Source organism: Anopheles cruzii, chromosome 2 (assembly GCF_943734635.1).
Source record: "Anopheles cruzii chromosome 2, idAnoCruzAS_RS32_06, whole genome shotgun sequence".
NCBI classification, from domain to species: domain Eukaryota; kingdom Metazoa; phylum Arthropoda; class Insecta; order Diptera; family Culicidae; genus Anopheles; species Anopheles cruzii.
In genome coordinates this window covers 61,090,222-61,116,557 of record NC_069144.1, presented here as the reverse complement: position 1 = coordinate 61,116,557, position 26,336 = coordinate 61,090,222, and the positions used below count along the sequence as shown (strand labels likewise).

The following is a 26,336-nucleotide window of genomic DNA, read 5'->3' as shown; positions in this document are numbered from 1 at the left end:
GCGCGGCAGTAGCGTACCTTTCGTGGGGTCAACAGTGTAGTTACCTTTCATTTGCATTTTAACCACTTGCAATTGTTTTCTGTGCCAAAGGTTAGCTCTGTCGTTAATTGCGCCACCATCCTCAATGCCAGCGGCAATGGCATTAAGCACATTAAGCTTTTCTCCATTGTCGACACCGCGGGCCGAAGGTTGTGTGGTGGTGATGGCGAGGATGTGCGAGGAGAAGAGCCACCAAAAAGGCGGGCCCAATAAGGGTATCGCCCGCCTTACATTTGTGGCCCACTCTGTGTGTGGCCAGGGCCAAGGAAAAGCGGCTCATCAACGACACATCTCGCGTCGGCTGATGGGTAGAGGTCGCGCTACTTTTGGGCGGTCCTCTGAGCCACTAAATCAGCGATGCAGAAACTCTGCCCTCGTCGCCGCAACTCAGTCTGCCCCTCTCACTTGATATCTTCTCGCTTACACGGCGTTACGGTGATCTTTATTTGGGCATTTTATCCAAAAATTTAGCCATAGTTCGGTCTACGGGATGTCGCGATCAAATTCTTCGCGATCACCTTCTCCTGTGCGCAAAGTGTTAGGTCACGACGTCTCGATTCTTAGCACCCAATCATTATCTTAATCACACCCATCAACGGCGCGGTGGGCGATGGCCAAAGGTGTCGTGTGGCCGAGACGGTGGCCCCCAGACTCTAGGAGAGCTGTCGTCGGGCTTGTTCGCCTCGCGATGAAGTTGCGCAAATCGGCGTTGAAAAGTGGACGAAATAGAAATCGTAACGAGATCGCCTTTTTGCTGTGGTCGAGTTATGTAGGGCGGGCACCCTGAGCCAGAGGATTCTCGCCCCAGAGTGGCGTCGTCGCAGTCAAAACAAAGTCCGCTCCGACCAAAACTCCTCAACTGCCCAAGCAGTCCCCGTTTTGGGTGGATCGTCGTCGGGGTGTCGCGTGCAGGCTTAGGGGGGACATGTTCTTCGCGACGCAGACACACCTCATTTTGACGCGTCGGTCGTTTGGGGTTTGGGGAGTATTCTCTAGGGACGCCACGAGACGTGTGAGTCAATTCACCCTTCTGTCATTGGATCAAGTTTCCGCTTCCTTCGTGGTGGGGGCTCCTATTTTTGGGATCGGTACGCTGATGCTGGTCAGCTTCTGGGCCCCCGGTCGATCGATCGTCTTCCTGAAAGGAATGCAGTTCGTGCGCTCGGTATCATTGGAAGTGCATTTATACGGGCGTGTTGATACTCGAGATGAGATTTAGCCTATCCTTTCCGTAAGCGATCCGAACCGGCCCTCGGAGCATTTGGGGTCTCGGGGTTGCAATATTGCATTTTTGCGTATAGGGTTTCAACGCATTCACCCTTGTTGAGTGCAACTGCATTTTGTGCATTCGATTGCAAAAGATTGATGGCGGCAGCACCATTATTCGCTGACTGTGCAAAGAAAATGCGAGGCGTGTGCAATATCTGTGCGTCTGTTTCAGCATTATTTTGCTCGTAGCTTATCGACTGTTTATTTATTTTTTAACCCTCTGAGGGCCAGGTGTTGAAATACGACCATCTTCATCGGCCCCAGCGGCTGTTGTGTGTGGGGTAAAGCCAGTTTGGCACGGCGCGCTGTGGCGTTCCGTGTTTTTCGTCTTCACCGCCGTATTTGAAACCGTGAATTGTTTAAGCGATGCTTCACACCACACACGCGAGGCCCATAGTTTACTTTTTGTGTGCCCTCCGATTTGCTTATCGCAAAAATGTTGCAATCTGACCCTGCCCTGTTACTTACTGTTTTTTGCTTGTGCCGAGAAAAGTCATTTCGCGGTCGTTATTCGTTTTTTGCGACGCGTCGTTAGAAGTTGGAATAGGTTAACACCTTTTCAAATGAATGTAACATTCGATAAGCGCAAAGGTTCGACCTTCGAATCCTTTCAGTCGTCAGTCTCGCAAAAAGTTTCCGCATCCGATTTAAATATTCGCTATAGGGGCCGGACCGTGGGGAGGAATTCGCCAAACGCATTTCTAATTACGGCCTGAAGTATTATTTCCGCATCGGCCCAAAATAACAAACCATTTTGGCCACGACCGGTTGGAACGCGCGATCGCCAACGACTCCCGCTCCCGTCGTCGATGCTGCTTCCCGACCGCGGCCGTTCATTATTTCGCGCCGGCGATCCGAATCCGGCGGCTCAACCGGCACGCACTCTGGCCGCCCGTGCTCTAGTGCTCGAAAGGCGCGATCTGCACACCTCCCCTCGCCGATGTGCTGATGCGTGGAGAAGAGCCCGCGCACGGCGATGATGATGGTGGCGAAAAATTTATTGCTAGGAAAGCTGCACTAAATCACTTTCGCGCGACTTGCTGCTGCGGATCGAGAGAAACCTCCCGCGGTATTCCGGTTTGCTTTTACTCCTCTACCAGTTGTGGCCCAAGCGCGCAGACTAACGGAAGTGTGCTGTGGGACCTGGAACAGCAGCAGCAACAGCACCAGCGTTGAGTGTTTGGTTTGGGAGTTCGCCAACAGTACCGGCGACGGCGGCGGCATTGGCGAGTCATCACGCACTCCCGCAGGAGGAGGTCTCTCTCGGTGCAACCTGATTTAAGAGACGACGATTGGAAAAACAAAGACACCGTTTCGGACCAAAATCGCAATGGCGAGCTGTGCCGGAAATGGGCCGGAGTTTTGTAAATATTTTACCAACAGAAATGTGCGCCCAGAACTAGCGTCTCAACAAATCGTCGTTTGATAGACGCGCGCCAGGGGGTGGCCGGCCAACGGGATTTTAATAAACTATCAACCGATTTAATGATGTGCTACGACGAATGCCTCTGATTCGTCACGTCGCACGTTGGTTTCTTCATCAATCGAAGGGGCGGAGTTTGGACGGATGATCGTCGGAAAACTCGGCACCGTTTCCTCCGCGCACACACGTACACAGGACTAACACACAAATCGGCCGACGACGTGTTGAGCAATCCTATCCCAATCCTTTTCCACCGGCAATATTATCTTCCAGCAGAAGAGTGCAAGAGGAAAGCCGCGGCTGCTGGTGATTACCACGTGAAAGCCACGCGCAAAAGTCACGCAAACCCATCAGCAGCAGAGGGTGCATTGTGTTCCTCCGCGGGATTAATTATGCCGTGCGGGATTCGTCGGAAATTGTGAGAACTTAAATTTGCGAAAATGAATTGTTGCGCGGGCGCCCGACGTGAAACCCGAGAAGGGATCGCACCACATTCCTGTGGTGCATAATTGAAATAATTTCATGTTTATGTTCCGTTCACTCTCCTGCTTCGTCGGTCACAGACCGGTGCCATTATGCAATGTGGTGGTGCGCTGTGTTCTGCTTCTCAAAATCTGGGAAGCTGCGGCGGTTCACGATGCGCTGGGCGCCGTCTTTACGGTGGCCTCCCGATAGAAATCAGCGAGACAATCGTAAAACGTTTGTCGCCATCGCGCCACTGATCCTCCCGAGGGGTTTTGTGCGCATTCATTAGGGGCCGGGCGGGGTGGTACGCTACGATAAAAGATCAACTCTCCCAGACTCTCCACCCGATGATCACGGGCCGTTTGGGCCAAGGAATCCTCCCGGCGCGTCGCGTCCGCCGCGGTTGGCAAAAAGGTGACAAATTACTTTATCTGGCGACATTCCGCCTGACGACGACGACCGGCGGACGACGCGTCTGGGCAGGGCGAAAGGCGTCGATGATCTTCAAGAATGGAATTCCTCTCTCCTGCTGCGGCGACGAAGCGACCGTGGCCATTGCCTCCTGCCGACAGCCAGCGCAGCCAGCTGCAGGAGACGAACTAATTAATTTGAGCTAATTTAAATTGAGGAAATTTTAAAATAACTCCACCCAGAGAGAGAGGGAGACGGAAGGGGACAGTAGAGGGTCTGCACTTTTGGGCAGCTGACGCGGCCACCCGGCGGGGGGGCACCTAGTTTGGCGGAAATATTTTAATTTGTTGCAATTAATCATTATCGATCATTATGCCGTGCCGTGGGGGTGACAGAAGAAGCGGATGCCCCTTTGGGGCATCTTTTGATGGACAGTGTCGTGTTATGACAGGGCCCGGGCCGAGTCGCAGACTGGACGGCGGCTGGCGGAGGGTCCATTCATCAATCTCTTGGATGAGTACCCGTCCTAGGAAAGGGCGCCCCGAAATGTCAGACATTTGAACTGGGAATGGTTTGGCGTCTTTTAAGGAGTTTTTGTACTAAATTACGCCACTCCTAATCCGTTGCGTCCGGTTTTACATTCAATTCTTCAATGCAAAACCCTGCCTTCGGTCCGATCGGCGGGGGTCACTGAATGACCGGAGCCACGCGGCTTCCTAGGAACCAGGGCCTGTTTGCTTGCCATGCTCGTTAACGGTTCGAGTGTAATTTGTCCGATTTTCTGCGCATCAGACCGCCCGGTTCGATTCGGTCCCAAAATGGCCTGAGCGCGGCGTGGACTCCCTGGCTTTCTGACACCTTGGCTCGTTGCGCTCATTAAATGCAAATTTGTTGCAGTCGTCGTCGTCTCATGCACCGGATGGGACCACCGAGACAAGAAAGAGGAGATTTTCGTCGAGTGCGCATCTAATGCAAGTAGAACAAACGCACGCGTGCGCCCGCCACGGTCCACCGTAAACCCGGTTCGCGCATTCAGCGTGGAGGTGAAGGTCCTCTCGGTCCACGTTCCGGTTACGCAATCGATCTACTGGCCGGCCAGTATCTCCGGTGGGCAAAAAGTGCAAGTATTTCGGAGGTTCTTTTTGTGGTGGTCGTCGGCCACCTAGTTAAGCCTCTTGGCGACGTGACATTTGTGCCGTCACGCGCGTTTATGATTTCACGCGCACCGTTTTTATCCGATGGATCCGAAGCATAACGACGGCGGCGGTGCACGGCGGGTTTGTTTTAATTGTAACACAATCGCTGCGAGAACCCCAAGGCGCCATTAATCTCACTCACTCACCCCGATTTCGACTTTTTCGTCCACAGGAATGCCAGAGCCTGATCGAGGAGAACCGTCGGCTGGTGAACATTGCCACGGTGGCCGGTGGCAACGGTGGCGCCATCTACGCCCTCGGCGGCATGCTGAACGGTGGGAGCGGAGCCCCCGGTTCCGGAAGTCTGTCCACGCTGGGCATGGGCGTGCCGAACGGCGGCAGCTACGCCAGCGTCGAGTCTGTGATCCTGCAAACGCAAGTCGAAACGCTCCAGTGGCAACTGAAACAGGTACGGTCTCGACCCCGAAAAGGGGGTGAAATTAGCTCCGTTGGCTTAATGTTTAATTCCTTTCCCCGAAGGTAACAAGCGTCAATGAGCCACCAGCGGAAACGTTGGAAATTGCTGTGACGGTTATTGATTTTTAAAGTACATTAATTCCGAGCCCCGAGTGCCCGGCTTGGGCTTGTTGCAGACATTAACAAAGTGTAACAATAATGCGCGTTGGTCACACCGCGCAAACATATTATAGCATCGCGTCTCCCCCATTGCGTAACTCGCGCCGTGTGCGGGGTGACCAAACACCAAAATACGCCAACACACGGCACCGGCGGGGACAGAAAGTGGCTCTCGACTTGTCCTATCTCCCTGAGGCCTCCGTTATTTAAGGGGAGTTAATTAAAACTCGGTGGTGGTGCCCCTCGGAAAAGGGCCGATACAAAGAGATTCGCGTCCAGTCCAGTGACACACCGAATTCGCTCAATTGTCTGCCGGGCGCGGGGGGGACCCTTTGCTCCAGTGCGCCAATGGCGGCCCCCACCCGGATCCATTATTTAACCGCGCGGTGACATTTGTCGAAACAAACGGGCCACCGTTAGGGCTCGGAGCCTCCCCTCGTCTGGTTCTACGGTTGGCTGACCATCTCGGTCAGCCAGCCACTGCGGCAGTGACATTAGCCGGTTCGGTTGCTACCCACCACCGGGTTCTGCATCGGGTCGGGGGCTTGGGGCCAGATTTATTCATTAGCCTTTAAGCCCTCTCGGAGAGCGCCACGTTCACTGCAGCGTGGCGCGTGGCTCATCTGGCCAGTTGTTAAACGACGCGACGGTGCTGCAACGAGCCTGCGCCGTCGTGGGACGAGTCATTAAATCAAAAGTCCAACGACTGCACCGGGATCCGAACGTTACGTTAAACACCTGAAATGGTTGCAGGACCACAAGAAATCATCGGCCTCGGAATCGGCGAAAGACACGGTTTAGGTCAACAATACGCCACTCGGAATGGAATGTGTCCGTCGTCGGTGCGAATTCCAGAGCCCACCCCCCTTCGGTGTGACGCGGAACAGATGGTTTTCCACACTTTGGCAGGTCGGCGGAGTGTCATGGAGAGTCTCTCTCGGTCGTTGTTCCGGCAGCGCCCGCCGAAGCGTAGCACGCGCGTTGAAACATCAACCTGCCGCCAGCCGCCAGCCGCCAGTTTCGTGTCACGCTCGCGATGATCGTGGCGACGGCGTAGGTATTTGCTCCCGATTCGCTGCTCCATTTATGCTTAATTACTGATCGCGCGCGACGTACGGCCTCCTCCTGGTCGTCGCGGCATGTCGAAACGAACTGATGAAAAGATATTTTGGAACCTGCGGACGCGCGCTCGCTCTCGGGTCGGGTCGGGGCCCGTGTGTGAAGTCGCCGTGACGCGCGTCCTTTACGCGGAACTGCATCCCTCTGGACGTCCAATCGTCGTGCAATATGCCGCGGCGGGCGGCGGTAATGACTTTCAAGTCGTCCACCTCCTTCCAGCCATCGGGCCGGGGGTCGGTGGCAGATGGCACCGATCAGCAACGCGCGCCATTCTGACGAGAACCAGGCGTGTGAGTTCAAAAATATCCATTTTGTGGTAATTATTTTCTGTGATTCATTGGCGGCGCCCGTTGAGAGTGTTTTCGTACGGCGGACATCACCTTCTCGTTACGGTGGACACAGATCGTGTCAAGAACATCAAGAAGTCATGAGTTTTGAATTGTTTTCCATTCTGATTTGTTCCATCAATCTATTCAACCAAAGCGAAATATCCACTGCGCAAAGGTTATGCTGTGCATATGGTGGGATACGAAAGGTGTGGTGCACTATGAGCTTTCAGAACCTAATGAAATTATTGAAGGACAATCCCATCGACAACAAGTAATGCGTTTGAAGCAAACTTTGGCCATAAAACGACGAGAATGGGATAAAAAACATAACAAACTGATTTCTTAACATGACAACGCTCGACCATTTATCGTAAAACCGGTCAAAATCTGTCTCGAAAATGTCGGATGGGAACTGTTAACCTCTTGCTGTATTCTGCAGGTGTTGCTCTTTCGGACTCGTATTTGTTCCGTTGAGTCTCTCAGTGGATCGCTCCTAAAGATGAGGAGTTCTATCGACACGGAATCGAGGAACTACCTAAAAGATGGAAGAAAGTAGTAGCTAACGATCGACAATACCTTCATTAAGGTAGTCATACGTTTTGTTATTGTTAGTTAATAATGGCCTTTTCAATGCAGTCGTCCTCCCGACCACTACTGGGGACCAGCTGTAGCACCGGTCTTTTTTGGCGGGAACTGCACAAAATGTATTGCGTGAAAATCCAAATGTTTTTACAAAACTCAACTTGAAAGGATCTTTTGGGGCTCGATCGAACAGCGCATCGGCCACGTTCGCTTTGATGCGCAGATTGGTGCCCACTCGCGGTCGGTTTATTTTGAATGCGCAAAGAGAACCGAAAACACAAATATATTGTTTATTTTGTGTGTGTATTTGGCTTCTCTCCCAACGAAAACGGCGGTTCGAGGAGGGAGCTAGAAAAGGGGAGATATCATCTTCTTGCCAGGGGCCGGCCAACCCACAATGGGGGCATCCAAACATAATTCCGGTAGCAGCAGCAGCAGTTGCCGCCGGCGTGTCGGCCTTTCCGGGTTCGGGTTCGGGCGGGCATCATCATCGTCGGTGGTTGGTCGCGGGGTCATATTTATGATGCGAACGCGATGACGTTGTCACTGCGCGCTCAGGTTGTTTGGATTTATGCTGCGTTTGATGCTCTCTCGCCACCACGACAACTGTGGCGGGCGTGTGTAAAGCGCGTGTTCCGTGATTGGGGAGCGGCGCGGCTGACAGAAAATTAAAATGTTAAAAAATGATGATTCTCACAGTCGTCGGCGCGCAGGCGACACGTGGGAATCGGCGGGACTGATGCGGTGGTTGTTTATTCAGAAACGCGGCGGTGCATTCTGGGCGCGCTTTTTAACGTGCATTAGCCCTCGGAAATGTGTCGCTATATTGTAATGCACCGCGCTGCGTCGTTTCGTATTCATAAATCTTCTTCGTAGACTGTTCTCCCGAACCGAGCCCGACACGATTATCTACTTAGAAGACGTTTACATAACCCCAAAACAAGCCTCAAGCCCCCTCGTTAAGCCCCCCTTTCTCTGTCCCTTCTCTTTCGTGACAGGTCGACTCCAGCCGCCACATGTACCGGGCCGTGATGGAGGAGGTGGTCCGGTTTCTGGACCGCTGCTACCGCTCGCTGGACGCGCTGCAGGCCGCCAGCGCCCAGATGGGCCGGTCGAAGAGTGTGCTGCAGGTAAACTCCGGGAAAACGGGCAGCCAGCATCCGCAGCCGCCACAGCAGCAGCAACATCAGCACCAGCACCACCATCACCACGACTCGGACAGCAGCAGCGCCAGCAGTCCGCGGGCCCGGAGCAGCACCAACCTGATCGAGGCCCCCAAAGCAGCGTACACCAAAGCGTCGGGAAAGAACGGCCGGCTGGAGCAGCAGCACCAGCACCAGCCTTCCTCGCTGTCCCTGGCCGGCACAGCTCTCCACGAGGACGATTGTGTCGTCCCGCCATCACCTGCCAGCTCCTACAGCACCTTCCGAGACTTTACTTGGTGAGTCCCGATCCCGAGACCCTTTGACACCGAGACGCGCCTCTCCGATGGGACTCTCCGATGGCCAATCAATTAGGAACGAAAATAGGATCATTGTAAATTTGTCAATCGCGCGACGACACGGCGACAGGTTCTTAAGAGGGCCACGGACGGAATGCACGCACCAGTCGGTCCCGTCGTTGGGACCCTAACAGCTCAATACATAAATCGGGCGCTAATTTATTGGACATACACCACCACCACGTGCGTTAATTGCTTCCTGCTGCTGTTGCCGCCGAGGACAGAATCGTACAAATTCCTTGCGATCGGAGACTGTCACGAACGCCACCATTTCTTCGTTTTGTCGGTGATCGGTGATGGAACAATCCGATTTTGTTTGGAATTCGGATTAACATTTGTTTTGAAAGCGTCTCCAAGGCAGTTTATGGGAACTCTGAGGATCGACCACGGTAGTGTATCCCCCCAAGAGGCCTAATTTCGCAAAAGATCGCGCTAGACGCCACCGGAAACCACCGCAGGCCGATCGATCGATCATCGCGTCGGCGGATCGAATCGATCAAATCACGACCCCGGCTGGCGCATGCATATTCTCGATCCGCCCCGAAACGACGGAAGCAGCGCGCGCCGCGAAATTAAGCGTAAATTCTAAGGCCGGCGCGAATAAATCACCCGGCTTTTGCGCGCGCCATCTTCGCACACGATGATCGCGTGCAATATTCCCCCCAGAGAGGTGGCCACGACGGTGTCAAATCCATTATGAACCATTAAATCCGTCACATCCGGGCGCGGCACTCGGTGCGCGTCCCGGCGCGGGACACCTTTTTGGGGCGAGCTCAAGGCGATTTATCATCATCAGTCGTCGCGCCCGATTCGTTAGCGCACTCTCGGCGGGGATCCCTAACGTGGGATGGCCCCAAGAATATCTCTGTTTTGGAAATCGAAAGTACGGCGACCGATCGACATCGATCTTCGCACGTGCCACGAGAGAAGATTCGCGCCACACACTCTTGACTTGCGTGGAGGGGTTTTTGTTTGGGTTCGATTTTATTTCCTCACACACGCGCCCGCGATCGTGTTTGTTTTTGATCGCGCGATCGCACCAACCACATTAAAATGAGATATGCGTCTCGAGATCGCCACCTCGGGCGCGCGCGCCACGTGTTTATGATTCCCCCGATGGTGGTCGTGTTGTTGGTGATAAATTTCACTTGATCGCCAATAAAATCCCGCCCGGAGATCCGGGGGAAGCGATCTTCAGACTCCAGAGCATTTTGCAATCTTGCTGCGGGCGAGATGAATGTGATCCGACGGACCGCGACCGGAGGAGCATAATTTTTGGGTTGTTTACAAACCACTGTCGCCGTGAGCGATGGTGGCCATCCCAGCATAACACGATATTAAATCAAATAAGCGGCGATCTTGCCGGACGGCGGGAGTGTAATGTATTATTTTATAAACCCCGCCCGGAGTTTATCTGGCAAAATATGGCGAAGGCTTTCGAATTCAATAAACAATCCGCGGGTTTGACGCACACGGGACAGCATAATTCGGGGTGCATCCCGCCTCCGCGATCGCGTTATTAACACTCGCGGCGATTTAACGACACACGGCATTAACTCGACGGACAGTTCGTTAATTTATTTTTAACACCTTTTCGCGCTCCAATTGAGCTATCAGAGAGATCGTCCGCGGCCGCGATCGGGTTCCCCCGAGCCAGGCGAAACCCGACCCGTTCAACCTCGGATCCGTTCCAATATAAATCAATGTCCCTCTAGGTGGCCGCATTCTAACTCCCTTCCCCTTTCTTTCAGGCGACGCTCACCGAAACGAACCCAGACTCTGCCAATTTCCTGCAACGAAGTTGACCCGGAGAAGCTGGCCCAGGAGGCGTTCCGTTTGCTGCGGACGGTGCAGAATCTCCTGAACACGCAGGAACCGACGCTGGCCCAGTCGACGAACGCACTGGACAGCCTGATCTCGTCAACGGCCGCTTCCAGCTGCGGCGGCAGCAGCACCACCCTGACCGGGGTCGGTCTCTCGGCGTCGTCCTCCATCGGGGTCGGTATCGGCGGCGGTGTCCTGGGCAGCAGCATGCCCACTCTTACCGGCAGTGGCGGCGGCAGTAGTGGTGGTGGCTTAGGTCCCGGAGTCGGTGGCAGTGTTGGTGGATCCATCGGCGGAACAGGCACCAGCTCGTCGGGAGGAGGAATCGCGAACGGAACCGGTGACAGCTTGGATGGTCGCAATCAGGGGACACCAGCGGCAGCACTGATGGCCGTCAACACCCGCAGCACGGTCGGGTTCAGCCGCAAGCTGAACATGCGCGGCAGTCGGCTATCGGTCCGCAGCAGCACGGCCGATTCCGTCCATTCGACGTCATCCTCGACGAAAACGGAAACGGACGAAGATAGTACGGCCGCGGATCGACCATCGCCACCGTTACTTCTGTCCCATCATCCTCATCACCACCATCTGCATCTGGCGAATGGCCACGGGGGTGGCGGCGGCGGCAGCGCCGGATCGATGGTCAATGGCTCGACGGGCAACAACAACGGGGGGGCCGGTGGCACGGGAGGGAGCAGCAGCAGTAGTAGCAGTTGCAGCAGCACCTCCGGCACCGGGGGACACCACCATCATCACCACCATCACCACCACCACCGGTACAGTGCCAACATCGAGCGGATCAAGGAGATGATGATCTCGAGCTCGGCGGAGGACGAGAGCGGCTTCAGCTCGATGAACTCGTTCCAGGAGATTGGCCTTCCGCTCATCAACTCGACGATGCTGTCGTCGGTCGGCTCGGCGGACAGCACCAGCCACGGCAACGGATCACTCGGAAGTGGTTCGTCTTCTGCCACGGATCACGGTCTGACCTCTGCTGGTGGTGGTGGCACGGCCGGGGGAACCTTCGATGATTCGTCGGAACTGCGGGAAAACACCACCGTCATTCCGATCGATGGCACTGCAACGGCGGCCAGCGGAAGTGCGAACCGGCTGGGAATCCCAGCGTCCCCGGCCAAAGTGGTGACGACGTCCGTGGTCAGCTCCTCATCTGCCAGCCCCTCCAAGGCGACGGTGGTGGTGGTTAACGGCAGTCCGGTCTCGTCCTCGGGGTCGCCGCTGCGGGCGACACAATCTTCCAGCTACGAGCACCACACGCACTTCGTGAACCACCGGCGCTGGGACTCGGCCCCGGTGGTCCCGCCGAAGCTCAAGATCCACGCCAGCGAAACCGACACCGTGTCGCGGGTGCTCTGGGTGTAGCAGAGATAGAGGCGGCCTCCGCCACCAGTACCGCGCGAGGCCGCCGACCGTCGTCGCCGCACCGGCTTTCTTGCATTTGTGTCCCACTGTATCTGCGCCCTGTAACTCTCGTCCCGTTCCCGTCTATCTCTCTCTCTCTGTAGTAGCCGTTGCTTTGTACATTTCGCACTCAGATTGACCATTTTCCCCTTGCAAAGAGCAGAACAACGACGGCACAAGCGGAGGACTGCATTTAACATAAATCCCCTGGCCAGAGGTGGTCGTTTTGTTTTGTTTTATATGATAGCTAGAGTAGCGTTCGCTACTCGACTTTTCGCGTCACTCTCGACCGCTCCATTTTTGTTCGGTGATTTTAAACCTCGATTCTCACTGAACGAAACGGAGGATGACTAAATCTCAGTGCTCTCGGAGAGGATACCTTTTATAAACGCGCACTACCAAAGTCGTATCGAATCGAAATGCAGCATGAACTATCGTGGCTTCCAGCAGCTGACGATGTGGCCACGCAGACAAGAATAGCAAATTAACTGATAAACGCTTGTTTAAGGAAAGATAAAATTCTACTAAACCCAGAGCCGTAGAGAGCGCAGTAGGCCGCGCGTCCGTTGGAGAGCGTAGCTTGTAATGTTTGTAAGAGTAGTTGCTAAGTAACCGCAGAGTACCGAAAATACGTCCAGCATTTAAACGCGCAGCAACCACGGAGGAGGAATTTTTTACTCGTTAAGAAAATGGAGGCTGTGGGGCAGCAGCGGATGGCAAGTCGGAATGGAAGCGAACGCGGAACGGCGCGACCTACTTAAATTATGCAAAATATTATTGCGTAACCGATAACCGATAAATCGACTAAACATACTGCATAAGCGAGATAGAACAGAACAATAATAAATAGAACAAAATACTAGCCACACACACACACACACACACAGACATCCACGGAAAACCCTCCAGTCGCAGGCGTAACAGAAATCTTTCCTTTTGCCGGGTACAAAATCGTGCGCTCTTTCGGGGTAGAATTTTACTGGTTTCCACTTTATCTTGACTTTTACTATTTACCATTTTTCTTTACGTTGCCTTGCGATTGACTGAAGTACGCCCGACGGCCGCATTTTGAATTGAACTTAGGAACTCCGTCTGGAAGAGCCCAGTGTGCCCATTACTATTGAAAATAAAAAATCCCTCGAGCGAACCCCTCGAATTGGCCACACGCGCACAGAAAGAGAGCCGAGTTGGGTGTCGTCACCGAACATTTTCAATGTTAATTATGCGCCTCGCTCGATACTAACTTCTTAAAACCACTACTAAACTACGCGAAGTCTTAACGCTATCCCCAGACACTACTCAAACTAAAGTGAAATAAAGAGAAACGATAAACCACTAAAACAATGATTTTTTTTATGCTGATTGTTGAGAAACGGCTGATTGTAACGGAAAATAAAACGAAAACGGGTCAGCTAGCGATATTCTGTAATATTTCAAATTGCGGTGAAAATTTTCAATGAAAAATTTCGCGCTAACTTTTCGTTGAATTATTGCATGGTCGGAATTTCATAGCATGCCTGTTTTATAGGATGCTAGATTTATACCACTTTTGAAATTTCACACAGAAACTGTGTCTTAGCTAATGCTGGCGATCGATGAGGCAACTGACTTTAATTTTGCGCTACCCGGACCGCTATACGGCTCATGCTCCCCTGGTAGAAATCCGGACCTCGGAAAGCAAACTTTTGCTGCAGTTTCTTCGGCACCAGCACATTTTGCGCTACCCGAATGGGTCATGTTCTCCTGGTAAAAATCCGGTGGATTTCGGTTTATTTCGAGTCGTTTGCGCTGCCCGTTCGGGGTCCTGCTCCCCTGGTAAAATCCTGATTTTCTTCGCTTTTCGGATCGGTTTGTTTATTTGCTTCCTCGGTTTGTTTCGGATTACAAAAAGAACTCAAGACGAGTGGGGATACAATTTTAAAATGGTTGTTATATTTATTTGTTCTTTTTGAATTCACGTAAGTAATTTTGGCAATGTTGTTTTCAGGAAAGCGTCCTTAGTAAACTCATTCACGCAGATATAACAAAATAGTTTTTGAGCCTCTACGCTGGCCATACACGCTGTGTTCTAGGGTACTGCAACCTTATCCTTATGAAACAAAAAGGGCAGAAAACACAGTTTGAAAATGTTCTTTCTTCTATTACTTGTGGATCAATCGTTGTTCTGTAAACCTGAACGCATCCTAGAAGATGTTTCTACAGATCGGGCAGGTTGATTTGTTGCTAGCGTTGAATCGACGGTACAGACAGGGCCCCTGGCGGACTTGGCGAAGGGCCGAGTGAGCCTTGATCTGCATCCTGTCATCCTGTCGACGAGGGCCTGAGAACTTTGCTGACGATCGTCGCATGCCGGTTGTTTAGTCCATTAAACCATCGAAAAGGTTCGATCTGCTCGGAGGACATTTTGGTTGCATTTTGGACGATAAACACTGCGGAAATGAGCAAAATACAAAGTTAGTAACATCAGAGATTTTGAGGCAGATCGATAGCGTTACCTGTAAAATGTTGATATACGACAAAGATCGATCGTCACTGTTGACAAAGGTAGACGCATCTTCGTAAAGTAGAGCGGGCCCATTTTCCTTGTCCGGGTACAGATCGATCACCAAACATTCCACGAACGGTTCCAGCTGCAAGATCAATTGGAAATGGAGTCAGGAAAATATGAAATTGGTTAAAGATCATACACTCTTACCTGTCCAGTATCGCCGAAAGGTAGCTAAGTTCCGACCAATCATTAGCTCAATGATCATTAAATCAGTTCAAGATCATTAGCTCATCGTCATCATTAGGAATACAAGGTTTGAAGCAGCAATTTTCGCACAGAAGGGTGGAACCATGATGGTTTCAACCATCTGGCCACAGCTTTTCGCAGGATCATGTTGCCTATCTTCGCGCGCGCAGGCGCCGATTGTACCGGTGCAGTGATCCAGTTCCGAACAGCTTTAAGTGCCATCTGCAAATAAATCAAATGAGAGTATCGGTAAGTATCGCGCTCGCATGCAGTTCTCGACTGATAAGTATTTTTTATCGCATTCCTCTAGAGATGGCGATATCGATGACAAACATGTTATTGATACATGCTTACATGTTAGAAATACAGGCCAAACAGTTCACGAGTCGCGCACCCGCAACCTGATGGCGCAATGTGCGTGTAGCTAGTTCGTCGTCGTCGTCGTGTATTGGTGAAGCCAGTGGGGCTGGACCACGTGCTTATGAATTATTTATCAAAGCCGCTTAGTTACGGTTCTCGTCGTGGAACGCTTACGCTGGTCGCTCTCGATCGACTGGTTCTTTCGCGAGCGCTACGCGAAGACACCAACCCGCGGGAAGTTCCGGTAAATCCACCTCGAAACCGGATTTCCCGGTGAAGGTCACTCGAAGAGTATCCTACGTCGTCGATCGACCACGTGGTCGGGCTGCCGTCGCAAGAACAGCCGCCTGGAGTGCTCCGTCGGACGGGGAAATTTACGGAAAGATATTTATATCCCCGTGATGTCGGGAAAACTACTGGCCAAAATTTCCCCGGAGGGCGTTGGTGCACCCGGGCTTAGACTCCCATTTGAACCGTCTCTCTCGCTCTCTCGTTGGCGCCGACTGTCTCTCATCAGATTGCACGCACGTCCCATACTTGGTGACGAATGTTTCTCACGTGACGCGATGTCGCACCTCTTCCCTGTCACGGCCCAGTCCGTTGCCCGGTCGAAGAAGGGAGGAAGATTGCGCGAGATGTTTACAAAGTGCCCGATCGCTTCGCAAACATTCGTGAAACAAGGTAAACGCCCGGTAGAGGCGAGGATCGAGCGATAGAGAGAGAAGGACAGGAGTATTCGGATTGAGTTGAACACATTTTTGTCACATAAATCGAAGGTTCAATGCTCCACTAACCGCTGTTGGAGTCGGATCATAAAATGGCGATAAAACTCGGTTTGATCAATTGAAGTAATATCAACTTCTTGCGAACAACAAATGGAACTGGGAAGAAACCGTATTTACGTAAAACAAGTTAAATATAATCGGTAAACAGTGGCCTCAAAAAAAAAAATGAATGGTAAAACGTAGAACATCAAATGCCAATCGCTGGCCAGATCGGAGCCACCTTTTTGTCGATCAATTCTACCGGATTCCGGGCGCTGACGATAATTGCGTCATTACACGACACTGTAAAAACCCCACAAACCTCAAGAAAACAATTTTTTTTGTCGTTTCTTTCAATAACCATTGAGTTGGACACCTTTTTATGGTTGGCTTCATGTAAAAGAGCACGACGGCTTTACAATGGAACGGAACCAATTATGGGGATCTGTAGGTGGTCGAATATGAATATGGGGTTCCCAAAGTTCGTTTAGTAAAAAATCCCGCCACTCGACAGGAGTTGGAGTTGTGTGAGCAAATCTTGGTGTTAGAGTTGTGTGCTTCTCCACTCGTTTATGTCAATTCTTGGCCTCGCAAGCCGCAAGTAGATTTCAGGTTTCGCGCATCAGTATTCTGGTGCTGATCTCTCGATGTTCAGAGCCAGATGACAAATTACAGTGACATTGTATGCCACAAAAAAGAGCGTGAAACAGACATATCTCTGAGACTGAGCTGATAGAAAGAGGAGAAAGGAACAAGAGCAAAGAAGCGAAGAAGAAAATAATGGATGGATGGAATAATAATGGACCACACGAAGAAGAAAATAAACCGCCAAAGGACAAAGAGTGCAGGACAGTGGCAAGGCGGATCCTCAGGCCGATTCGATTGGTAACTACGATCGACGATAAAGGATCTTCTGGGTCTTTTTAAGATCTTTCGGTTCTGGGCGATCGTCAAGCTGCTCTCACTTCACGCTCACGCTCGTCTCACATCTCACGATCGCGGTCTCACGATCATGTTGTAAATAGATAACGCAATAGAAACAACACAGAAATAGGCAAACAGAGAGAGAATGAGAGAGAAAAAGCAGCAAATGAGCAAGAAAAACCAGTAGAAACGCGAGAACCGAGATAGGGAAAAAAGCGAAAGACGAGAGAAGGACAAACCAGAACACTCTGTTGTGTTAGCGCAAAGCATTAGAACGGCGAGAATGTTGTTTGGCTTTGCGTCTGCGCATGTGGCCTACGGACCGATGGCAAAGGTGCCCCTCGGACAGTTTTTTTCTTGTTTCCCGCGGTTTCGGGTTAAGACATTTGAATAAGGTTAAAAAGAGGCCCATGGCGAGCGAACGAGAGGGAAAAAGAGTGAGGCAGAGAGAGAAAGAGAGAGAAAGAGAAAGAGAGAATGAGAGAGAAGAGATTGACAAACGGTGAGAAAGAAAACACATGTTTCGCAGTAGGCGCGGGAACAGATGGGCTGAAAAGACCCAAACCTAAGACAGAAAATGCGTTTATTTTGTTCTAAATTGGCTTTATATGCCTTCATCAAGAGCCACACAATCATTCTAGGGCCGCTGGAACATTTCAATGCCACTTTTATAGAACGATTTATCTTTTGCCTCAAAATAGGCCTCAGTTTCAGCGATAAGCTCTTCATAATTCATAATAACCAACACGTTCTTGCTTTTGGTCAACAGTGAGCTAAAGCGGCATCCACTATGAACAGAGCTTTCTCATAGTCAACTGTTCATGCAATATAAAGCCACAACTTTCTTTTGATATCTTTACACTATCAGCTAACTGATTCCACTTCCCTTTCCCTTCTCCTTCAGTTCCTTTCCTTCAGTTTCCTTTCCTTCTCCTTCTCCTTCTATTGCCGTCTTTGTCATAATCTGGTCCGCGATCGAAAATTTGTCCCTTTGGACAGCCAAAAAATCTGGCCGAAATTTGGCGCCAACTGTCAAATTCAAAAAATATCCTCTAATTATCTCGAAACGCGTAAAATGTCCCATAAACAAACGGAGCTCAACAGCAACTCAAAGGAGCTCACTGCACTCCAGATATTGAGTGACAGATTCTGGGGCTACCGACAACCTCAAATTTTAAGAGTTCATTCGAGGACAAATTCAAATTTTAAGAGTTCATTGCTTGGCATGATCGGTATTTTTACCCAAAAAAAAACGGCTACATTAAAACACGAAATTGTCTTTGATTCATTGTTTTTAAAATAACAAGGCTCGGGCTTTTCAGCCCATGTGCCTAAGTCGTCGGTGTCTTATCTCCTGGACGACGACGACGGGGCCTAAACAAGCTTAGGAAAGCACATTTTTCTGTCCTTCTCCCTCTATCTCTCTCGCTGTCCCTACGGCTCGATCTGCTCAGCCTTTTTTGCCTTCTTGCGTATCTGTCTAGCTTCTATTCGGTCTAGCTTCAGCAGCCGTCAGTCGGAGAGCATAAATGATTTTATGAGCCGAGTACGATCAGCACTTTTTTTCGCCTCGACTTTGATTGTCGATGAGGGGCATGATCACGGCCCCCCTTAAAAACCAGCTCTCGCATACACCCAAGCGGTTTAAATTGCGGCGCGCAAGGTTAGAAGTTAGGCTGGTCGGACGGCCTGGGGGGGGTTCGGCTCGGTGGGTCGACGGGGCGCAGGTCTTGTGTACGTGTTTGACGCAAGATAGCGGCGCGCGCACGCTTATGACGTTCAGTCAGAGCGTTCAGTTCCACGACGTCTTTCGTGCGTCGTGTCCACGTTTCTTCCTCTCTCGGTGTGCCATAGGACTTGTACCCGGCGGCGCCGCGTGCAAAGTCTAATGGTACAGGCAGAGCTGATAACTCACTGCCGTCGTCCAGCACTCACGAATCGCGCGCGCCTCGTGGGCCCGGTTTCTGTCCCCCACGTGAGCAATTGTGTGCGTGTGTATGCGTCCAGTAAAGAGCGATCGTGCCAGCTGTGGGACACCTCGTGACACTCTACACCCGTAGAGACATGATGCTGGCCACGATGTTGGCGTACACCAGTGTCTCAACACGAGACACGATGCTGGGTGTTGGGCAGGACAATGTGGAAACGAACCCAAATGATGTCCAGATCCAGAGTTGAATTTTAGTTTCAGTCTGGCTGAAGTCCTGTCGGGTGAGCTCCACTTTCGCTCAGAACGGGCTGTGGGTGTGTATAGCTGGCCACCCACCGAAAGGAGGGTGGACTCCCGATGAAGCGCGACCTACAGACACAACGACAAAAACGTCGGGACCCACGGAGTGAAACTGGCAAGGCTCAGCGTCCGGTCCGCCGAGACACGCTGTACCAGTTGTGAGTGAGCGTTTCTCTCCGTTGCACGCCGATTGGTTGTCGGACGGGCGAGAGACAAGCAACGTCCCAGCAACGGGGTAATGGGGTGCCCTTCAGCATAACAAAACAACCCATTCACTGGATTGGATTTTCAGAAAATATTCTAGTTTAGGACTGCGTGAGGCTAATGAGGCAACGAAAGACTAGTGGAGAATGAGGAATTGTGAAGCTACTCCGAGCAAATGGTTTGTTGTTGTATTGGTGAACTTGGTGCCCTTTCAGAATAGACGGAACCACGCGGATTTTAGTTCAATACAGGTGCTAATGGCTGAGATAAAAGTGCCATTTGATTGATAAGTGTGGTTCTTCGTTCAATAAAGGTCCCAGGCATTTTGAATACAGAATTGAAGGAAAGTGGAGCGATAGAATTTTCTTCGCTAGAACTGCACTCCCCGTACTTACAGGCCACTCATTTCCACACACTCGCAAGGATAATAAGGCATGAGTGACTCCAGAACGGAGTGCGAGATCAGAATTTTCCCACACAACAACGCAGGAGAGTGTGAGAGGCTCCCCTTTTTCCCGGGCGTCTCCACCGCGGGTCCTTTGAGTGCTTCGATGTGACAGTTGTTTTGGGGCGGAGATTGACCCTTTTAAGGACTTTGTTGTGCAGGAAACCCGGGAAACAGCTGGGTGTTATTGTTTGACAATGTATTTTTTCTCCCCATCAACAGTAGTGACTGGCAATGAGCGCCTGAAGGTGACTGGTGTGTACTAGTGCGCGTCTACTAATTCGCTACTACTCGGTGCTACTACCACCACTAGTAGCGCTACGAACCAATCGTTTTTTTCTAATCGTGATAAGCGGCGAGCAAGAGGGAGATACAGAACGGTCGCATCATGTGCGACAGAGTGATCCGGCGTGTTGTAAGCACGTTGGTGAGTGCCTGGCGCGCTGAGTGAGTGACCGGCGAAGAGTGCCTCACGAATTACCTTTTTGGTCTTTTAGTCGGCGTTGGTCGCTTCAACTATTGAGTGAGAAAAACACAATCGTACGCCGTCGGGGGAAAAGATTTTCCGCGTTTTTCCGCGGCAATATGTTCATGCTCTTCAATCGATCCCAGTATCTAGCGAGAAAATGCGAACAAGCGAACTGACGTCGTTCCCCGAAAGGAACTCCCGGAAGTGCAAGTGCTCGAATTTTCCACTGCTCGAAGTAAGCAGTCAACAAAACAGCGCTCCTGAGTGAGTGATCTAATTAAAGGAGGCATCGTCCGCGTGCGCGCGCCTGTGTGTGTGTGTGTGTGTCGGGACAGAGAGAGCGAGTGAGCGAGCAGGAGAGCGTGAGAAAAGATTTGAATTTCGAAAAGTGCTGCCATAGCACTCGCGAGGTTGACCGCACGCTGCCAGTAACCAGTAAACCGCGGAACGGACGTGAAGGATACTTTTCGAGGGCCATCCATAGGATACTCCTCGGCTACTACGATCCCAGGAGCTGTGGTGGCTTTCGGTCTTTTGTCGGTCTGCAAAGCAAGCGGATCGAAGTAACCTTCGCCGCTCGCAGCTCGAGTTCCGGGCCGAAGAAGGGAAGGCCCACCATCCACCCCAGGCTGGCCGGCCGAACCGATGAGCCCGGCGAAAGGCTTCTGGGACTGGGAGTACTTCTAATAGCCATCGGGACACCTCTCCGCAAGTGAAGCTTTTTCCTTCGATCAGAAAGCGTGAGTGCCGCTGTGACTCGTGACCGTAGTACCGGCAGGTCCTCGGCATCGCCTGTGATTCCCGTACCTGGGTAGTGTCGTGAAGTGTCTCTCCGTGTGTGTGTTCGTTCTGTAGTGTCAGGATGTTGCTCGTCTTGGCCTAGACGACTCGGTTCCCGCCAGTTCTCCAATTCTGACACGAAACCCCCTCACGGGAGCGCCCGCGAGAGCGAGAAGATTGATTCCAATGTGGGGAGCACATGATCGGTGCCGCTCGGAGCCAAGTGATGCACGTGGTCCGTTCCACTGACGGCGACGGCGACGCAGCAGAGCAACAGCAGCAGCAGCAGCAGCGGAAAGAAAAGCAATAGAGCAACCAAAGCAAAGCAACCAAACGGAAGAAGAAGCTTTAACGGAAGACGAGCACACACGGATATCCTGTCCCATCCCTGACCCACACACACGTGTTAACAAGTGTCCTGTCGCGTGTGCCGCCCAACCGCCCGAATAAGTGCAATAATACCTGAGAAAAGGAGGTCCCGGAGGTTGTTGTTGTTGTTGTCTTGTTAAGTTTGTGCGTGAGAGTGAGAGAGCAAGAAAGAGAGAGCGGGAGAGCGAAAGAGAGAGTGATACTTGAGAGCAATAGCCGGAAGCGGCCGGGAGTTGTTTCGCGCTGAACGCCGCCAGATCCGTCGTCAAAACGTCCGACGTACCGCTTTTCTCGTGGACGCCGCAGCACAGATACGCCGGTGGCGGCGGCGGCGGTGGCGGTGCTGGCGTAGGCACCCGGAGCAGCACCCGGAGCAGCACCCGGAGCAGCAGCAGCGGCAGCGGCAGCAGCGGGGGCGGCGTCGGCGGCGTCGGCGGCGCCGGAGGTAGCGGGGGTGGGCAGCAGCTCGAGAGCGGCCCGTCGGTAGCGGCCAGCAGCACCACCAGCAGCAGCAGCACCGCAGCGGCCATCATCATGAGCGATCGGGAGCGGGCCTCGTCGCCGACGTTGATCGAGACGGGATTAAAGACGCTGATAGGCGGTCGCGATAGCAACTATCCGCTGATAAGCGGGACGAATGGTAAGTCCACGGCACGGCACGGCACGCGAGATAACGGGGGAACGTCATATGCCCGCGGGGACACCACGTGGTCCGTGGTTCAAATCCTGATGCGGCGGCCCAGTTTCCACCGGAGCGAGCTGGAATTGAGAGCACTCGGTCCGGAAAGTGATTATCTTTAAAATTAAGGCCCAGTTTTGGGCGCCTCCCCGAATCGATCGGAACGGCCTCGTATCTCCGGTGAGCGGCGTGGTCCATTATGAGAAATTAATCAATTTTTGCAAATGAAAATTGCAATTTGATCAATGGACTTTTCGGGGGGGGAGTGGAGGGCGAGTTCTGGGACTGGGCCAGCAGATACGGTGACGGTGGACGAAGCGTAGCTCGTTCATCAATGGGTTTGTACCAGTTCTGAACCCGCCGTATGGGATTCCAGAATTAGTTCCCGAAGTATCATTGAAGTAAGACTAAGAATGAGACACAAACCTGTTCCGTTGAGAGGGAATCGTTCCAAGAAGTCCCACGGCGCGGCGCGGAATCCCCCGGAACCCGGTCCGCCTTTTGAAATAATTACCTGCCGTGATCGATTCAACGGAACCCTCACAACCTTGCGGCACCTGGTATTCCATTGACCGGAACGGGCGCGTAGGGTGCTGCCGGTTTTGTCCTCCACTTTTTCCAGATATGGGCCTCTCGGTGCCCTCTAGTGGAACTCTCCGCACACCCCAACGCAAAGATCAAAACAAGGACAAGCTTCTGCGCGGGGTATGGGCCGTGTGTTAAAACGGGTGTAACGTCCCATCCCGGTGCCCCCGGTGCCTCACCTGGAGAAAGTGTGTCGTCAGATAATTGGACCACCGCGCGCGCGTGTGTGTATGTCGCTGGAGGAAAATTGTGAGAAGAACACAGTGTCATTTCCGGCATATGCGGGAACGTCCCAATCATGGTGCAATGCTGGCTGGCTGGCCGGCCGACAACATAATGGACCGTGCAGAGGGGCGTGCCGTCGGAGGAAGGTGGATGACATAAAAAATGTATCTCATAGTACGGGCCAGACCGCCGACGGCGACAGCGGCAGGCGCACAGTGTGTGGCAGATTTTATCAACATCAGTGGCATTCGGAGGCGTGTCCTTGCGAAAGTCTCCAGTTCTAGGGAAACTCCTGCACATTCTATTCACTTTAGTTAAGACCTGGGACCTGTTTCTGGGGACTCGTGCAGATTTTTTTTGGGAATCAGTATAGAATACTATGAAAAAATACAGTTTTTCAACTTTGATAATGCAGCAAAAAAATTTTCAGCGTTGTCACGCCGAAACGAGGCATTACAATTAAAGTTTAAACAATTTTAAACATAGACAAAGGAGGCGCTTGGTCTCTATGGTGCAGAAGATTTGCGCATTAAAACATGTTGGTGTAATGCAGATTGCATAGCTCAGGCGTTTAAAAACCTCAAAATAACTAAAAAAGCTTATTTATTATAGTTGAATGCTTCTATTGCACATGAAAAGTTGAATTCAATCAAAACACATGCAAAGAAAACAAAAACGTTGAAAAAATCTATAAATTCTTCCTAAAAACAAATATATCCGCCTTTCTCATACAAATTCCCTACTCTGCGGGAGTGAGACTCACTGTGCGATGTGCACGTGCACCTCGATGCACTTACGGTTCAGTCGACGCTAATAATGCGCAACGTGCGCATCATCATCAGGGTCGTCGTCGGTGGTGGTGGCGGCGGCTGGGGACCGGGGGGACCTTTGCTATGTTCCGGTGGGGGGGAACGCCAAACGACGCTGGGGCCATCATCATCGGGTTAAGGGTAATTATTGTGAGCTATCATTATGTCATTTTATTACCGCTTGGGGAGCCCCAGCACTCGTTTGTTGGCGGTTGGTACTCTCTTCTCCGGGGGGGTGGGAGGGCCACCTGTCCCTGGGTAGAGGGTGCCCAAAAGAGGGTGTTTCCGGTTCGGTCAGAAAGGAAAATCCGAATAAAAAATGGCGACCCATCGGCGACATTCATTGTAACGGAGTGGCGGAGTTCACTGTGTGTTGGTCAACATATGTGGGTGGCCGGGCGCGCGCGCGCGAGTTGGTCGCGTGCTGAGCGTTCTTTACCGCCCACCCGACCACCGCCACCATCCATGCCACTGGCCTCCCACCGGTGACCCACCGGTCGGTTTCGTAAACAAAAACTCAACATTTTGGAATGGAACTCGGAGTCGAGTGGAAGCTGTGTGAGGTGGCCAGCGGGTGGCGGGGTTTTATTTTTAACGTGCACCATTTTGCACCCCCTGACCCCCCGGAATGTCCCCTTTTCTTCTCCCGCCACTCGTGCGCCATCGAAAATTCGTTAACATTCGGAACCCAATCGCCGCTCCGATTCGTGTATTTTTTCGGAACGCTCCGTGTCTCTGTGTTTGTGTGTATGTATCGGTGTATTTATGCTGCAGTCCGGTGTTGCGGTGGGTGTGCAATTTTACGCGCTGTTGAACAATAACGCGGCCGAAAGTAAGCGGAAGCCCCCGAACCCGAATGCAATCGCCCGCTCGGACCACTCCGGACCGCTCCCAGAGTTTTCCCAGCGCCCTGCACAAACCTGCCTCCAATTAGCGGATTGCGAAAGAACTCGGTCGGTCGGTCGGTCGGTCGGTTGGTGGCCTAATTGACGGCTCGGCTCACAGCTGAGCACACATTGTAACATCCGCCAGCCCGCACGCCCGCCCGCCGGGCAGAGTGTCAACTGTGGCGGGACTGACTTCACTTTGGCTTCGGGCCCCTGTCAATTGGCTGCCGATTTGGCCGGCGGCAAGCAAAATTAAATACCGCTCCGATGGTCCCCCGAACCCGGGGAACTAGTTCGTCGGGGGAGAAGGACGAACAAAATGTTTATTAGGTGGCAAAAATGGAATTAGTTTTGGAAGCCATCCAACGCGCCAGAGTCCGTTGTTGTTGTGCCGGGCGGACGGACGGATTATCTCCGGGCGAGCTATTAGCCGTTGATGGTCCACACTCTCCAGCGTGAGTGTCCTCCCTAATGGCCTCGTGTGTGTGCCTGGATGGGCGACATTTGCTGCAAATTTACTACATTACCACGATGGCGGAGCGTTCCGGGGGGTTTAAAATTTCATAAACCGATTTAATTTCACGAGCACCGACAACCGGAGCGGTTGTTGTGGATAATTAAAGCGAAAAACAGCGGCCAAATGAGAGGCCCGGGGCGCGGGGCGGTAAACGATGGACATGCAAAGGTTATCGCGTGCACCGGTCACACGCTTTGGCCGTTTTGCACCGACCATCAGCCGAGATTAGATCGCCTTCCGGAGGAGGAGCACTCAATTTAATGGGCAGCGCCTGGAACTCGAAAGATGGCCCCTAGGTATTAGACCCCCCCGCCGTGATTGGTTAACCTTCCCAAGAAAGGACACATCGCAAGGATGTGCGGTGCGGTCTTTGGAGTGTTTGTTGTCCACTTTCTGCCACAGCTGGCCCTCGTTACAATGCAATGTCAACGGAGGCCACTTTGCGTCGAATCGAAAGGGGCTGACCTCGGTCACAATTGTTCGCCCCACTGTTTGCCCACTGGATTGACCTCGAAAACCGACTCCGCGGCAGCAGCAGCGCAGGATCTTCGAGGACACCGAGGCACAAAGGCAGCCCCAGGCAGGCAGAGCCGGCGATGTGGCGATGTTTTGCGCTCCCGACTCAGCATTGTTGATGGAACCATTTTTCTAAACAAACACCGCCCCGGGATTGACGGGTTCGACCGGAGCCACTCGGGACGAAGGTTGCGCGCGGCTTCGATCCGCGGCCATCTGTGTCGGGGCTTGGCAACGGATTCGCCGATGGCCGCCCGATGGATGAGATGATGGAGCACGTACCGAGCACGTCCCGGGACCAGTTGCTCTTATCAGCAACGCGATCCATCCGCGGGCCTATTCTCTCGGTGGGGAAAAACAAAACACAAACGGGAGCCTTGAGGAGAGCAAAAAAAAGCGATTCCTCGGAGGAGTCCGAAACGGGTAGGAATTGATTAAGCGCCACCGACAGCACACAATCGGGGACACGGTGAAGGTCCCAGGGAGTTTGGTTAGCGGATCGAAAGCGATCCTAGGCTTAGATTCACAAGATGGTGGCCCATTAGATGCTCGAAGGTCAACAACTATGAAATCGGAACTTTTCCATAGAAATCAAATGGTTATTACATTGAAATTAAAAATTCTATTTCATTCAAAGTACGTGCTATGGCTAGCTATACACTTCGCCCATCTCTCTGCTAAACCGT

At 52.2% G+C, this 26,336-nt stretch overlaps 2 protein-coding genes across 6 annotated transcripts in view; both read left to right on the top strand.

The window, feature by feature from the left end:
• Positions 1-12,114, top strand: part of LOC128268023 (uncharacterized) — a 96,155-nt gene extending 84,041 nt beyond the window's left edge. The window contains exons 3-5 of the mRNA XM_053005015.1: positions 4,976-5,212; positions 8,408-8,850; positions 10,662-12,114. Of these exons, the coding sequence (XP_052860975.1) occupies positions 4,976-5,212; positions 8,408-8,850; positions 10,662-12,114 (2,133 nt within the window). The remainder of the gene's footprint in view (positions 1-4,975; positions 5,213-8,407; positions 8,851-10,661) is intronic.
• Positions 12,115-21,805: 9,691 nt separating this feature from the next.
• The window catches only part of LOC128268828 (thyrotroph embryonic factor), an 84,789-nt gene continuing 80,258 nt past the window's right edge, over positions 21,806-26,336 (top strand). For 2 of the 5 annotated variants that reach the window (XM_053006086.1, XM_053006085.1), the window contains exon 1: positions 21,806-22,076. In XM_053006086.1, the coding sequence (XP_052862046.1) occupies positions 21,967-22,076 (110 nt within the window). In that variant the 5' untranslated portion in view covers positions 21,806-21,966. Of the gene's footprint in view, positions 22,089-26,336 lie in introns of all 5 variants that reach the window. The other 3 variants (XM_053006087.1, XM_053006084.1, XM_053006083.1) reach the window with 2 other exon arrangements.